Source organism: Carassius gibelio, chromosome A18 (genome assembly GCF_023724105.1).
Source record: "Carassius gibelio isolate Cgi1373 ecotype wild population from Czech Republic chromosome A18, carGib1.2-hapl.c, whole genome shotgun sequence".
NCBI lineage: Eukaryota > Metazoa > Chordata > Actinopteri > Cypriniformes > Cyprinidae > Carassius > Carassius gibelio.
This window is the reverse complement of record NC_068388.1, coordinates 3,422,683-3,439,657: the sequence shown is the minus strand read 5'-3', so window position 1 is coordinate 3,439,657 and position 16,975 is coordinate 3,422,683. Positions and strand designations below refer to the sequence as shown.

The 16,975-nt window shown below is 36.8% G+C and overlaps 1 protein-coding gene across 1 annotated transcript in view; it reads left to right on the top strand.

The window, feature by feature from the left end:
- The first annotated feature begins 1,327 nt into the window (after positions 1 to 1,327).
- LOC127934092 (zinc finger B-box domain-containing protein 1-like) overlaps positions 1,328 to 16,975 on the top strand; it is a 24,987-nt gene continuing 9,339 nt past the window's right edge. Inside the window, exons 1-9 of the mRNA XM_052531266.1 lie at positions 1,328 to 1,441; positions 2,071 to 2,185; positions 2,479 to 2,592; positions 6,303 to 6,384; positions 6,527 to 6,578; positions 7,668 to 7,780; positions 10,295 to 10,390; positions 15,043 to 15,225; positions 16,618 to 16,771. Coding sequence (XP_052387226.1) covers positions 2,124 to 2,185; positions 2,479 to 2,592; positions 6,303 to 6,384; positions 6,527 to 6,578; positions 7,668 to 7,780; positions 10,295 to 10,390; positions 15,043 to 15,225; positions 16,618 to 16,771 — 856 coding nt within the window. The 5' untranslated portion in view covers positions 1,328 to 1,441; positions 2,071 to 2,123. The remainder of the gene's footprint in view (positions 1,442 to 2,070; positions 2,186 to 2,478; positions 2,593 to 6,302; positions 6,385 to 6,526; positions 6,579 to 7,667; positions 7,781 to 10,294; positions 10,391 to 15,042; positions 15,226 to 16,617; positions 16,772 to 16,975) is intronic.

The following is a 16,975-nucleotide window of genomic DNA, read 5'->3' as shown; positions in this document are numbered from 1 at the left end:
AAAACTGTTGTATAACTTTTGTATAAAGTATCACAAATATTACGGGATCCATCTGTGGGTCACAAACTCTTTGGTCAGTGTCATGCTGGAAGGTGAGATGGAGTGTAGCCTTGAGAAAGGGAGGGCAATGCCTGCTTCCCTCTCTCTTTCGTCTTGGTACAGAAAGAGGCAGGGAAGCAGCAAGTAAAGAGGAATGGAGAGGCAAGACCAGATCTGGAAGAGTACCTTTGCAATAGCAGATCTGAAAGTTTCAACTCCAGCCGAATACAAATGAGGACGGGCTGTGTTGTGAAGTTTCTGTCCATGAGCACACACACACTTCACGTCAGGGTCTTGATCACATTAATGTTGGGGTTTTGTTTTCAATAACGAGTGATTATTACACGGCTGCATATAAATAAATAACTGGACATGAAATATTGATTGGATTTTAAATGAGTTTATTAAGTGAGCAGAAAGAGAGCGCAGAGTGGTACGAGAAACTTGAAACTATCACAGCTGTGTTGAAAATCATTCTGCTGGGATGATGCTCAATCATACAGTTTAGGATCAATATGCAAAAATATTTTGAAATGAAAATGATTTTTAATAAACACCAGGTTTAAAATATCTGTGTGTGGCTCCGAGGGTTTATTCTGACAATCAGTTTATTTAATTACATCTGGATAATTTGGCCATTGGGCAGAGATATACAACTGAGGCCAGAGTTTACATTGATTTAATGAAAGTGTGTTTGAAAAGATGAATACATTTGAAAATTTTATTTTAATTTGATGAAGTGAAATAAATGCATAACTCTGAAAACTAGTGAAAACAAAACAGTAGACAGATTTTTGTAGACTAATTGAGACAGAAGATGCTGACGCTTTAATGAGAGTTCTTATGACTGCAATCAAAACATCCACATGAAATTTGATTTTAGTGCTGAAATGATTTTAATTAGAGAGATCAAGCTGTCCATAATTATAGGAGCAACAGAGGTCTCTCTCCTCTGTGTCAGAAAGACACAGCACGCTTGATGTACGTCAGGACTTCATTAGCACAAAGAAAACAGTAAATCTCTGCATACATTTTTTTTTTTCCCCCAAGAAACTTTTTAACAACTCCTCACGCGTTCTAAACTCGGAAACACTTCAACAACCCTCCTGAGCTCAAGTAATTTCGCCGTTGTAGCATTTTCTTTTAAGGGTTCATGTTTATGCATTGAATCATTGCTCAATTATAATTCAGCATTTCATACGAATATATATATATATAGAAATTAAATAAATTAATAAAAATAATAAATTATTATTATCGCTGTTGTTCTTTGTTGTGGCAATCAGTAGTTCAATGCACGAGCACGTGCGCATGCCCGCTAATACGCGACGCGTTGCTATAACGACACATGTACACAGTTTCCACAAGCGGTAGTTTGGACGAGGACAAGGACGCTGTTGGTGTAAGTACTTTTAAAAGCCTCATAAATTCTGATAAAGAATTGTTGATTTAGAATATTTTATCTCTGAAAAACAAACCAACAAACAAATATATTAGTTCCTTTTAACAGCCATCGCCTTTGTTTTAGAAAGCTCTATTTAGTTACGCCCAAATGAACAGGAAACTAAGTCTAATGAGTAACGTTATATATATGTCAATTTATCTCTATAATCTGCCTATTCTTTAATCTTAAACGATTGACGTACATAACAAGTAAGGAATTATGAAATGTTTATAGATGATAGTATAAATATTATTTGAAGTAGGCTACGTTTGAGCTTACAAATACATAATAGTGGTATATTTTATGTCAAATGTAACGTAAACATTACATTGTTACCATGGTTCTTTGGCCATGCAACATTGTGGTACCCTGGTATTCATTTAGATATCTTTGAACACCATGAAAATACCAATAAATATGCAAATCATTCAGTACCATGATTTCATACCATCAGTGCTCCATGTCTTTTATTTACATTTTTTTTTTTGCTGCTATTATTCATTTCACTGGCCTCTTTGTGGGTTAATTCAGTGAAATTTGTCATATTGTGCGCAGTGCGTTTCTCACTCAGATCTCTATTTTCTCAGGACACTTTGGAAAATTGCAGCCTGTGAAGCTTGCGGTCTGATCAGAGAGCACCATGAATTTAAACAACTTTGTGGTACTTCCCAGCAAGCCCAAGTCAATGAAGTTAAATGTCAGGTTTGAACAGTCGGTTCCCTTGAGTTTCTTTTCACGCTTCAGATTTTTCACATTATTAGCACATTAAAACGTCACGGTTGTAAATGGCGGCGCTCCAAAAGTTCAGAGTAGTCTGTTCATTTAAGCAGAATACCATGATTTTGTGTATTTAGTTGAATTATTGTGTTAAGCAGAGTGGTGGTAATAAAACAGGAAAAGGTCAGTCAAACTGGTTTGTACAAGTTTATATATAGCATGTAAAAAGTATATATATATATGTATATGTATGTGTGTGTGTCTATTCTCCCTCCAAGGAATCTCCGGGAACTGCGTATGGAAACAGTGCAGCTGGATCAACATGCCAAGGAGATGGAGAGCAGACTGGAGGAGCTCAGACAGCGTATGAACCAGGAGAAAGAGGAGAGGGAGTGAGTGAAACAGGGAGGGGTGGGACAGCTTGTTGAATTAATGAATGAGTGAGTAGATGAATAAATTAACGGGCCAAACAATGACTGTGACAGAGAGCGCTGAGATAAAAGAGGAAATGTAAACAATGAAACGACAATGAATAAAATGAATAACGTAGGAAGAAACAGCAAGAGAAAGACTGTGAGGGTAAGTGTGCTGGCAAGGACAGAGCGACTTCAACAAATACTTCATCCAAAATTAAGTGACATACAGCCAAGTATGGTGACCCATACTCAGAATTCATGCTCTGCATTTAATCCAGGAACACACACACCCGGGGAGCATTGGGGTTCACTTCCTTGCTCAAGGGCACCTAAGTCATGGTTTTGCCAGCCCGAGACTCAAACCCACAACCTTAGAGTTAGGAGTCATACACTCTAACCACAGGGCCACGACGTCCCCTTTTAAATAAACATTCTGTTAGGGTTTTTTAACCTTTCCAAAACTTGTATGCAAATATTTTTTTCCCCCTATACAATGACAGTTTAAAGTGACTACGGCTGTCAAACTTAAAAACAACAACAACAAAATCTTCCTAAAAGTAGTGCATCTCACACAATTCCTCTAAAGCCATACATTTACATTCATTTATTTGGCAGACTTTTTCCTAAAGTTATTAGTGTTGCATTGAAGGTCCTCCTTTATGTGATGTTAAAGTTATACATATTTATTTTTAATACACATTAGATCTGATATTTTCCGTACCTGTCTGAGTCACTTTTATACTTTGTATATACTTTTTATACTTTTATTTGACTTTGCAAATAAATATTAATCTAACTTGACATTCGTTACTTTGGATTACGTTAGAGGAAAAAGAATGCAAGTGTATGTAGTCAAGGTAGAAAAGAATTGGAAATGGAGTGACAGGGATGCCATTAGCTTTGAAATCTGATCGTCACATGGAGTATGCAGCTCCTGCAGGTAATCTTGGGTCATGGTTTGACTTCAGAGCGATCTGGTGTGATGGAATCAGCTTAACCATCGAGTGGAAGGAAATTGAGTCATCTCGGCTTCAGCAGCCCTGCTCTCGCTGCATCGCCATGCTTGTCTTCCCATTTCTCCCAAACAAATTAAGATTAAGTGAAACCCTGTGCCAAAACGAGGAAGACAGGAAATTAGTTTTCTGTCAAAATAAAAGAATAGGAAAAAATAACATCACTAGTTATTAATTTGATGTCTCTCTCTCTATCCCTCTTCTCGACCCGGCCCCTTTCCTTCAGCTCTTCATTAATAACACTAAAATGTGACTTCATGAATTTTAAGGGGTGGCCGTTTTAGTCATTCGCTTGTAATGCAGCAGGGGATGCAAACACTACAGGAATGGGGTAGATACAGTGAATACATCATATTCTCATATATGCTACCGAACAAATGCAAACATATATATGCAGTCAAATTTAGTTTTAAATATTTGTGTCTGGAAAGCAGATATATCAGTAAGGCAGAAGGCCAATCGGAGACAATAGCATGAAGGTTTTCCTGTGAGTTCTTCATGGGGATGGAGCTTTATGGACCTATAAAGGATGTGCACCTTTATCAATAAAATAAGACAGCACTTCACAATAATCAGAGGAATGAATGCATTGAGAATGCAGCTATAGACAAGATGCCTGCGAGATCTGGGCCACGTACCGGAACTATCGTATTAAGGGATGTAAGTGGTACCATATCTCAATTACTATTGCCTCCATACGGATGTTATTAAATAAAACTCTTTCAGATTAGCTCTTATCAGCAGCCATTAATCAAAGCAGAACTTCTGTTGCTGGTGCCGTGCTGGGAATGGTTGATGTTATCTTCCTCCTCGTTCAACCTGTTTGCTGTTTACTGTAGCGAAGGCAGAGGACTAAAGGGCCACAGTTGAATTCATAAGAGCAGATGAGAGCCGATGGGCTCGGGCCTTATGCTCAATGGGTGAATAAACTGTACTCACAAAGTGGACCACTGAAGCAAACTTGTAGTTTCTTTTTAAAAACTTTGTTGTTGCTTCTCTCTTCAGACCTGAACATCAGTATATACTATTTCAAAAGTTATATATATATATATATATATATATATATATATATATATATATATATATATATATATATATATATATATATATATATATATATGAATTGTGAGATAAATGGAGAATTTAGTTTACATGTCCCAATTGCAAGCTTTTTCTCTGAATTTTCAGCTTACATCTCACAAATCTGTTTTCTGTTTACATTTTTGCTCAGTTATGACTTTTTTTTCTCAGAAATTTATAGCTTGCCCTTCTGCATCTATATCTTGCAGTTCTGAGTTTATGTTTTGGAATTCTGAGAAGAAATTATGATAAAAAAAAGTTATAGTATTGGGAGTTAAAAAGTTAATATATGTATACATCTATTTCCATTAATAGTACAAGATGATTAAAATGGGACTATTTTAAACTGTTATATTAAATGAAGTTTAAGTTCATTTATTGAAAAGACTAACACTTTTAGAGGTAATTTTTTTATCACTCTGAAATTTTATTTAACACCAGGTTAAATGTGCAGTATAATAACCCTTCACCTGTCCCACTGCTGCCACACAATGAACTCAAGTAGCAGAGAGGTCTGATGTCTGTGACCCTGACTGGAGATAAGTGTTTGTCTTGCTGGTTGGCACTCAGTGTGCATGTGATGGTAATCCGCCAGTTGTTAGCACAACTGCCACGTTGCCTGTGCATTTCTCCATAATGCTGACAGGCAGGCTTGAGCGCAGTTAATCCCCGTCCCAAACGCCGTCTCCATCAGACTGATAAAGGCCAGCACATAAACAGCCCTTAATGAGAGTGGACAGCATGCAGAGGAAGTGTCCTCTCTCCCTGCTGGCCCCTTCCAAAGTCTCTGACTATCTCACTCTTTTATAAAATGAGATGGATTTTAGTGGAGCTGCTGAGCTGTGTATTTTTAGTTTGATCTATTTATGACTTTTCTTATTGCTTTTGGGGTTAGATATTTAAACAAACTCCTAAGTATTACAGTATTACTTTACTGAGCGATTAGATTTATTATTTTGCCTGGTCAGTGAAGTAAAAGTAGACAAGTAGACAAAGTCATATGCCCTGTCACCAACAACACATACCTCTGAGATTTTTATTATTAAACATTCCTGATTCCTGATTTATAGTTTTCAGAATTTTCACTACCCATATGAGAGAAAGAGACATTTCAAAAGCACGGTTACCTCTTTACTTGCAAAATTATATCGTACAGCCAGACACACATAAGATTCATTTCCATCCTTTGAACACACTCGGGCTTGCGGCTCGACGCCAGTATGACAGCCCACTCTAAACAAATGGCTTCCCCCGCAATCACACCGTGAATTATTTAGACTGTTGATTTGATGTGGCAACCAAAACAACAAATCAGAAAACAAATGAAGTCGACCCTCCGTCTGTGTATCGGGCTGGATTATGTAGGGCAAATGCTTTCATGTACTGTTTTTGTTTGTTTTCCACTATTTGATATGTGCTTAATTAAAAGTTTACCATGAGTTACGCACAAGATTTTATTACTTAGGGGGGTTTCGAAAAGTAATAATAAGTCCTCCAAATGTTTCTTGCTTTATGAGACACACACCATTAGCTATTACAACTAGTTGCAGTTCTATGCTAAACTGAGCAACTTTCTATGATATTTCCACACAGGAAGATGGGAGCTTCTCACTGGCGTTCAGCACAGCCCGGAGTTCAGAGCGTCAAGACAAACAAGGAGAACGCACCTCACAGAGTAAGAGTTTTAAACATCTGTCTGCCTGTGTATCTGTTTCAAATAGTCTCAATCAGGCTGACTTCAGCTTCATTCATGCCAGGGATAGCCTTTCTAGAATTAACTGCATGAAACTGTGTTTGAAATGTGTTGTTTCGGGCAGCTCTCTCCAGGCAAGATGAAGATTAGAGTGCTGAAGGACGAGCCTGTACCAGGTGGGTGGACTGGAATCTGACATGTGTTTTGCCTGGCTTGTTTTTAACTCCTTTTCCCATTTCCTCATTTTCATTTATCACTTGGATACAAGCATTGTGAAGCCTTAACTACAAACCCCTTCTTTTTTTGTAGGAATTTCCAAATGTTACAAGTCAAACGTCTCGTAACTGAAACAAAACTTGTTCCAAACAATAGGGTACATAATTATTAAGGCATCACATGTACTGTATCTGTTGCAGACATTGCACTGCAAAAAGTTATTTTCTTGGTCATTATTTTGACTTATTTTCCAGTAAACGTCCTTATAACAAGATACATATACTGGAGAAGCAACACACTGAGTAGGATAAGATTTGCTGTTGAATTGTTAGGGGCCAAGCCCTGAAGGGGCTGTGGTTAGGGGCCATCTCTATAGCTGTCTACTGCAGTGTGAGTCTATGGCAGCCCTATGAGTGGAACATAGGAAAATGATCAAATGTAGCACATTTGTAGTGATCTGACCAACGTTGGGGTCCCTAGGACCAACTCTATAGTGACACCACCAGTTCAAAAATTCACAAATCGTTATAACTTTTGCACATAACAAAATTTTAATTGAGTTCATCGGATTCCTATCTTTATGCTGATCACATTCAATAGCTTACACAAAGAGTCCACCCATTACATTATTGGCCATTTTGGCACAGTCTAGATGAAAATGTCTCCGTCTTATTAATTAATTGACTATTTTATCCAAAAGTTTTGTTTTTTAAGAGCATTCATGCAGGTTAGTTTATATGGCACATAATGAACACATTACAAAGGATCCTTTGTTCCCTGGGTTAAACTTTTTGGAACGTTAGTTTGGATATACTTCCATATTGAATCATTAACTTAGTAACATGCTATGCACCAGCTCTGTTTTAATCTACTGTTGAGTCTCACATGTGTGATGCACGTGCTGAACTGTTGAGAGAGTCGATGCCATTGTGGGACATTTCAAATCAGTCAGATGGCATGATTCTCTCAGAAGATACCATCCTATGCAGATTTCATGTGCAGAGTTCTGAATTGTGTGTGTGTGTGTCTGTGTGTTTTTGTTACTTCAGCAGTACAGAAGCAGGTAATAGCGGAACGAGTCGCCAAGGTACACGGCACTAACAGGAAGCTCAACCTGAGGGGAAAAGTCTGTGGACAGTGTGAAGTTCAGCTGGCCGGACTGGTGAGTTTTCATCCGTTCTGTTATGTGAACAGAACTATTCTTAATTCCAAACTATCCATCCCTTTCATTCATCACGCATCATGTCTCAGGTATACACTGCTGCTCTAAAGTTAGCATTTTTTTACATTTATTTGATAAAAAAAACTGTACTATTGTGAATTATTATTACCATTTAAAATGAAATGTATTCCTGTGACACAAAGGTACTTAATATTTTTGTGGAAACTGTAAAATATTTTACAGTATGTAAAATTTACAGTTTGCACATTTTACTGTCACTTTAGATCAATTTATGCATCCTTACTGAATAAAAGCATTAATTGTTTTCCAAAAACATATCACTGACCTTTTGAACTTTTTTTGGTATGAGTGTTTCTGGGCAAACTAATCTAAATATCCTTGAGAAACACAACATTTTCTCTATAAAACTATTTCTGCACATGCCGACATTTACACAGATCTTTCATGAAGAATGCCATGCCACTTCATATATTACTGTTTTCCCACGCTGTTATAGAACTACCATGAACTTCAAATAAACCCATCACTAGTCAGACATATCGGTTTAGCAGCTTTTTCAACCAGACTAAGGTACAGATAGTCAGAGTCTGTCTCTTCGAGACTAAAGTGCATGATATAAGGGTCTGTTATCCTTCATCAGTTCAAATAAAAGAGCTTCCTTAGCTCCTAACAGTAAGATTCCACTTTTTACTTTGGCAGCACTAGATTGAACTGCTGATAAATACAGAGCTGCAAATATATTTCTACTCATCCAACAGGATTTCTCAGCAACGAAGACATGAAGTGCAGATTCTGTTGTCCGGAAGCCCTCTTAAAAATCAGTTTGGGGAGAATGCCACTGCTGTCATTTATTTCAGTGGTGTCGTGCTGAAATTAGACCTTTTTTATGTGGCCATTAAAGGAGCCGGTAATGGGCACAGCTGTAGATTCACAGAGCAGCACTGTATTTACCCTTTTCTTTATTCACCGTGAGTGTGTGTGTGCGTGTTTGTGTGGCCGTATTAAAGGGGACCCTGTCACCCTTGGGAGATTTGGGACTTTCATGCTCTGCTTGAGTGCTTTGAGACAGACATCCTCGAGGGGAAATGTACCTGTGGAATTTGCACACAGGCATTTGGCTGTCAAAGACAGCAAGTGTGTTAAAGCGAATGTTCGGGGTGTGTGTGTGTATGTCTGTCTCGATGTATTTATGGATTTGTAGAGCCAAGGCATCCTAAGGGTTTCCTCCGTGCTCACTCACACATCCCTAGAGGAGCTAAAGTTGAGCTGAAAGCTGTTGTTTTGTTCAGAATAGAATGTACTATACTATTTACTCTAAAATGCATGTAACACTGGATACTGCCTGCCTACTTAATTTTTCAATATGTGAAATATACTTCTCAGATAAGTAAGATAAATAAGATGCATACTGTACTGTACATAGAAATGGCTGATATCTCCAGTTTCTCGTGATTGACTGGCTTGCATGGCACATCCACTAGTTAGTTGAAAGTAAACCAAAATCCATGAGCAGAACTGTATATTCAGCTTTGTGAAATTATCTGTAAATATCTGCTATGTACAGTTTGAAGATGCAGAACTTCAGCTTTGAAATAGGAAACGTTTGGACAGACATTGCGAAGTCTACACATTTCCACTTATTTGAATGAGTTGGTGTTTACTACTTTGGATAAGCTCTTCGTTAAACAGCATGTAAAACAAACCAAATTGTGACCGGTCACTTGACCTTCAGCCTAATGAACTATGGCTGCACACAGAAGAGCATACTACCTTTATGTTGCTGATCTTTATCTGACAGAAATATTGTGAGGTGTATGCTGTATATGTTTCCACCTATTTTAAGTTGCAAAACTATTTATCAGACTATAGTCAGTGTTATTAATTTGTCATGCTGGTAACGGAAGGTCAAGTAGAGCACACTGCATTGTGGGATACATTATTTCATGCACCGTGCTTTGCCTCCACATTTTGGCAAATGTAATAGGTAAAATAGATATTGGATACAAACATACTATGTGCAAAAATGTTCATGTAGACTGCAGATATAATATTCCAAACATATCCAAAGTCTGTCCAAATGGAATTGAAACTCTTCGGAGCATCATGCATCTCTCCAGCTGAAGTGCTGCATCATCATACAGATGTTCAGACCGAATGAATCAAGACAGCAGGCTGGGTTCATTTACAAGTGGCTCTTCAGCTGTGGGTTTGATAGTGGGTTTTGAAATTCTTGTGCTGCTATGCAGTCTGTCTTTCTATCTGTCCGTCGGTCCATCAAACGGCCTATCCTATCATCCTCCGCATCCATTTACAATCTGTAACAAAATAATGAGCTCCCTTAAGATATGTGCGGCTCCCTTCTCTCCATTTTAATATGTATCGAGTTAAGCAAAAAGTGTAAGATATTTAAATATATATTGCTGATATTAAAGTTTTTTTTGGGTGAATGTACCTTGCTGTAGAAATCCTGGGCTTATTTAATTGTTGTTTCAGACGTGTGCAGAATGCGGAGAGGATTATTGTGTGGGCTGCTTCGTCAGATTCCACCAGAAGGGGGCACTGAAGCGCCATCGTATGGTTCCCGTACAGGTGAGGAGGTGTTCTGACAACCACCCTCCATCCCACACACACACACACACACACACCCTCAGCAGCGACAGGCACAAACCTCCAGATTCAGCCTTCCTCCTCCATGCCGTTTCTTAGAAACGCAGAATGCTGGTGACCATTAGTGGACAATCTGCTCACTCGAACCCAACTCTAATTACACACACCTTTCCCAGGTTAGAGAACAGCCACACAAACACAAACAGCTGATGTGTGTTCACACACACTCGCTTCCGTCAGCTTGAGTTTGTTTTAGAGAGTTGAGCGGCCCCATGGTTTTATAAGGTGAAAACTGTATGTCTGACTACTTTCGTTCAGGAAGGTTGCCTTAGCCAATGCAACAAATAAGCAGCATAATGTTTTTTTTTTTCATTTCTTTTTGTTCCCATTAAATTAACTTTATGTTAAAACAACTGTGCTCATTAAATTACCTTTTAGCTATGTGATTTTACTATTATATGATCACTATGATCTACACTTGCTTAATTGACTAATGAAGGTTGACACTATTTACACTTATGTGTACCTATGTACAACCATTTACAATATCGTCAAAAGTTTGGAATCATTAAGGTTATTTAGTTTTTTTGAACTCTCAATTAAACTAATTAAAGCTGCATATATTTGATCAAAACTGTAAAAAACTGAAATATTATGTATTATTATTACAATATTATTATTTTTTTTTTTTAATCTTCTGCAACATAATTATCTTAACTGTCATTTTTAAACAATTCAATGCACCATTGCTGAATAAAAGTGTTCTTACTGACCTTCAAATATTGCATGATCGTGTGTCACGGTTTCCATAAAAATATTAAGTAGCAAATCAGCATATTAGCATGATTTCTGAAGGATCATGTGACACTGAAGTCTGGAGTTATAATGCTGAAAATTCAGCTTTGCATAAAACTACATTTAAAATAGAAAATAAATTCCTGTTTTTACTGTATTTCAGTCAGTCAGACTGTTGAGTCAACTGGGAAAAGTCTGACCCCAGGGCATGCAGGGAACATACTTCACCATGACCCCATGTCCTAAAGCACTACACATATGCATACAAATATGTTAAGGCATCATCATGTGTTTGTCAGTGTTGATCGTAGCATTTGAGGTGCTCCAATTATTGCACACTATAGGTATACTGGAATGGTGTGGAGATCAGCTCTTCTTTTGAGAAGATGACATTGAGTGGCCCACATAAACCCTTCGCATCTGTCTTCATGTTTATATCCCATCATGCAGCATTAGGCAGCAAATGTGCACCACCAAACTTACTTCTGCCCTGTGTGACGCTCACCCTGCACTGCCGCATACTGAAAGATGTAGTTACACAAACACAAGCAAACAAGTCCAGATGGAGGAGAAACAGAGGAACCCATAGGCTCTCTTCTAGTGAGCTTCCTCGCTGTTATTTTAGTATAATATACCATTAGAAAATGTATTAATGGTATTACATGTATTATTTTTTTGCCCAAAAATAAAAAATCTGTTGTTTACTCACCCTCATTTTGTTCAAAACCTGTGTAAGTTTCTAGCTTCTGTTGGACACAAAATATATTTTGATAAATGTAGCAAAACAGTTTCTGGTCCCCATTGACTTCCATAGTAATGTTTTTCCACACTATGGAAGTCAATGGCTACCAGCAACTGTTTGGTTACCAACATTCTTTCAAATATCTTCTTTCATATTCAACAGAAGAAAAGAAGCTTATACAGGATTGAAAAAACAAAACAAAACATAAATTATAAGTAAATTATGACAAAATTGTCCTTTCTGGGTGCTGCTTGAAGGGAGTGTGCAGTCTTGCCAAGAAACTAAGAATTGTTTTTAACTACACTGGGCTCTGATGCAGCTTTATGCATCCTAATCCTGTTGAATTTGCTTCCATGGGGGAAAAGGGAACAAATATTAATATTTTTGTCCCTAGGGTTTGTTCTTTGCAAGCTTGGTTTGTCTGTTTTTGATAGAGAGGCATTTGTCCATTTGCTTTTGATTCAGTCTCTTTTATCTCAAACTGCACACATTTATTCTCCCTTTAATAGTTTCCTATTGCTTTCTATTGTCTGAAAATCACTATGCAGAGATAAACTAATTCATTTGCTATTGTTTACTGTAATTTGAGTGCATAATAAAAATCTATTCACAAGACAGTTTTATCTGGTGAGGTAAGAGAAAGCATTATTCAGCAGCCACGACCACCTTAATGGCCACTAACAATGTTATCTTAAGGACATAATGTCATAAAGAGGAATTTGTTGTCTGGGTACCAGTTATTGGGTGTATTATATGATTTAATCAAACTTTTCTTCATGACTGTTATTCATTTGCACTTTTTACGGCGAGATTTGATAATGTTTGCAGTAATCAGTAATAAAAGGAGCAATTACCTGGTGTAAATATGATCAAATTAAAGGAACCCTACCATGCTACATGTAAGTGTTTTCTGGGTTTTAGGTTTCGCAGTGTATTGTACGACATATTTCATGGTTACTACTTTTAAAATGAAAAGTGCACTAATTTGTTTTCAAAGTTGTACATAAAGCAAATTTTATTGGATGTTATATAAGAAAATTTCACGTTTAATGCAGTGTGTAACTTGCCATTTCTTTGCAATTGTTTGTGAAATTTGTTAGCAATTTCTGAGTGAAAATTGCTTCTACACCATTTTCCCCCCAGTGTGTGCAATGTCCTGCCCAACGGTGTTATTTTAGTGTCATTTCATTATATAAGACACTATTATATTTTTATTATTCTTTAAATGTCTATGTGTGTGTGTGTGTATGTGTGTGTGTGTATATATATATATATATATATATATATATATATATATATATATATATATATATATATATATATACAGTACAGACCAAATGTTTGGAAACATTACTATTTTTAATTTTTTTGAAAGACTTTTCTTCTGCTCATCAAGCCTGCATTTATTTGATCAATAACACGGAAAAAAACTGTAATATTGTGAAATATTATTACAACTTAAAATAATAGTCTATCACATGATAAAAAGTCTATCACATGATCATTTAGAAATCATTCTAATATTCTGATTGTGTTGGAAACAGTTCTGCTGTCTAATATATTTGATGAATAAAAGGTTAAAAAGAACTGAATTTATTCAAAATAAAAATTTAAATTCTAATAATATATATTCTAATAATATATTTTCTCTACTATCACCTTTTTTCAATTTAACTCATCCTTGCTGAATAAAAGTATTGATTTTATTTAAAGAAAAAGAAAGAAAAAAAAGACTAACCCCAAATTACTGACCAGTAGTGTATATTGTTATCAAAAAAAAAAAAAAAATTATTTTTTTAAAAACATAGCTTCTTCTTCTTTTTTAAATTTTTTTTTTTTTACTTTTATTCATCAAGGTATCCTAAAAAAGTATCACATGTTCTGAAAAAATATTAAGCAGCAGAACTGTTTCCAACTTTGATAATGAATCATCATATTAAAATGATTACTAAAGGATCATGTGATAATGATCCTAAAAATTCAGCTTTGCATCACAGAAATAAATGATCATTTAAAGTATAATAAATTTAAAAAACAATTATTTTAAATTGTAATAATATATCAGAATATTACTTTTTTTCTGTATTTTTGATCAAATAAATGTAGGCTTGATGAGCACAAGAAATTTCTTTCAAAAACATAAAAAATAGTAAACATTACCGGCAGCCATATCACCCTGGAGCCCAAGACCGGTTGCCCACTGAAGCTAAGCAGGGCTGAGCCTGGTCAGTACCTGGATGGGAGACCTCCTGAGAAAACTAGGTTGCTGCTGGAAGAGGTGCTAGTGAGGCCAGCAGGGGGTGCTCACCCTGTGGTCTGTGTGGGTCCTAGCGCCCCAGTGTAGTGATGGGGACACTATACTGTCAACAAGCACTGTCCTTCGGATGAGACGTTAAACCGAGGTCCTGACTCTCTGTGGTCATTAAAAATCCCAGGATGTCTTTCGAAAAGAGTAGAGGTGTGACCTCGGCATCCTGGCTAAATTCGCCCATTGGTCTCTGACCATCATGGCCTCCTAACAATCCCCATATCCGCTGATTGGCTTCATCACTCCGTCTCCTCTCCACCAGAAAGCTGGTGTGTGGTGGGCGTTCTGGCGCAATATGGCTGCCGTCGCATCATCCAGGTGGATGCTGCACACTGGTGGTGGATGAGGAGATACCCCCTGTCTATGTAAAGTGCTTTGAGTGTCTAGAAAAGCGCTATATAAATGTAAAGAATTATTATTATTATTATTATTATTATTAGTAATGTTTCCAAACTTTTGGTCTGTACTGCATAAATAGTTAATCTCAATACAAATGAGCTGAGATAAAATAGATTAAGTTCAAGTTTCAAGTTTTCTTTTTAGTTTTAACCCTGCTGTCCCAAATACTAGACTACATTATTGTTTCTGGTTTTTACAACTGACAGATAAATTGTCACAGATGATGTGTTTTGAACACAGGACATCCCATTTAATGATTTGGATGAATGCTTTACCTATAAAGAGTGTGCATTCATTCGGTTGCACCAGTACATTAGCCGAATCATTAACAGGATGCATTTGTACACTTTGAACTGAAAGTCTGACTGAAATCTATGCTTCGTCCTCCAGGCAGAGCTCCAGACCCCTGTCAGCACTCGGGATGTGTTGGGCCGCCTCCAGCAGCAGGTAAGCGGTGAGGAGAATCAACAAGGAGCGTCCCCCAAATCTGCTGATGAAAGTAAAGCTACAGAGAAAAGATCAACTCCTAGGAGCCTTTGGCCCACTTCTGATAACAATGTACACCACACACAGGTGAGCCACTGATTGTTTGGGGTTGAACAGTGAATCATACATTTAGCTTCTTTAGGTCAAATCCAGTTAGAAATGGACAATGCATTAAAGACGGATTTATTATGTACATTGTAATTTTTTATTTCTGTTCATAAATAATTGTAACCAAATTTAAACTGCATTATAATATTTGCAGATATCATATCGTGCAATATAATGTGCATTGAAAAACATTATTAAGGCATTAAAAAAAAAAGTTTATAATGCATTGTATTGTATATAAAACTTTTTAGCAGCACATGTTCACAAAAAAACAACAAAACAACGACAGACATTACAAGCATGAGTTAAGGAGTTTTAAAGGAAAGAAGTTTATTTTTCTGTACAAGTGCATTATAAAGGTATTTATGATGTACATGCAATGCATTATACAGTATATTTTCATAAATAATTATAACCAAAGTTAAAACACATTATATTTTCAGATTTGGTTCATCTGAAATGGATCTTTTGAGAAATGTGTTTTGAAGGAACACTCCATTATTTTTGAAAAAAGTCTCACTTTATAACGCAAGGCCTGAAAATCGTCCCCAGCAACTCTGCTATTGCAGTAACTACACAAACTAGCTGGGCACTATCTTCAGGTGCTGCGTAATATCACTGCGCCTGCAGCATCCATGATACGGCAGCAAAAAGTTCCTTGATTATTACACAAGAATGAGAGTATAGTTCCTAGCCATATCAGCCTTTTTTTTTTTTTAAGTGTGGTGTTACTTTAATGCATTACTTTTTCTGTGTAACAAGGAATAGATAGATGAGCTCACACAATGCATTACAAGGTGCATTATAATTCAGAATTAATGCATTAAATATACTTTTATGATGCATTATATATGAAGATTTCTACTAAAGTGTAACCATATTGTACAATATAATTATCATTTAAAAAAAGTTTTAAATGTTTTAAATGTTTTTTTTTTAAAATGTAGTTTATTTTTGGGATGCAAAGCTGTATTTTCAGCATCATTACTCCAGTCTTCAGTGTCACATGATCCTTCAGACATCATTCTAATATGCTGATTTGATGCGCAAGTAACATTTTCAATGTTACACATAAATGTTGTGCCATTTTTTGGAAATAAGGACATTTGTTCATATAATTTCATGAATAGAAAGTTCAAAAGAACAGCAGGTTTTTTTGTTGTTGTGTTTTTTAATCTATGCAACATATAAATGTATAGTACTGCAACATCTGATCAGTTCAGTGCATACATCTTGTGTTCTTGCTGGCAGGAATGAAGTCAACATTTAAACACAAAACCTGTGGAAACTTGGCCATGTGCTCCATTTAATTGAATCTCCATCTCTCACTGTCTCTGTCACTCTTATTGTGTTCTCTGTGTCTCGCCTCAGGTGTTGTTCATGAATGACGGCGTTGACTTGGAGGATGAGGAGGCTGGTGAGGAAGAGGACAGCTCTCTGCAGAGAGGAGGCTTTGATGAAGAAGAGTCAGCCAGGTCCTTCCAGGAGGCTCTGAAAGAGTGGAGAGAGGGAAGACAGAGACCAGGTAACACACACATTTATGAGTGTGTGTGGAGGTGCTACAGTCAAACCACGGTACTAAAGTGACATGCTGTCAGGTTGGTGTGAGCTGCCACATATATACCCTTGCAGGCTGTCTGAACACACACAAACAGTCTCTCATAAAGCACACTCATGTGTGGCATTGACTGATAGAACGCACGCTGCAAGTGCGTCAGGGCTGCTGATT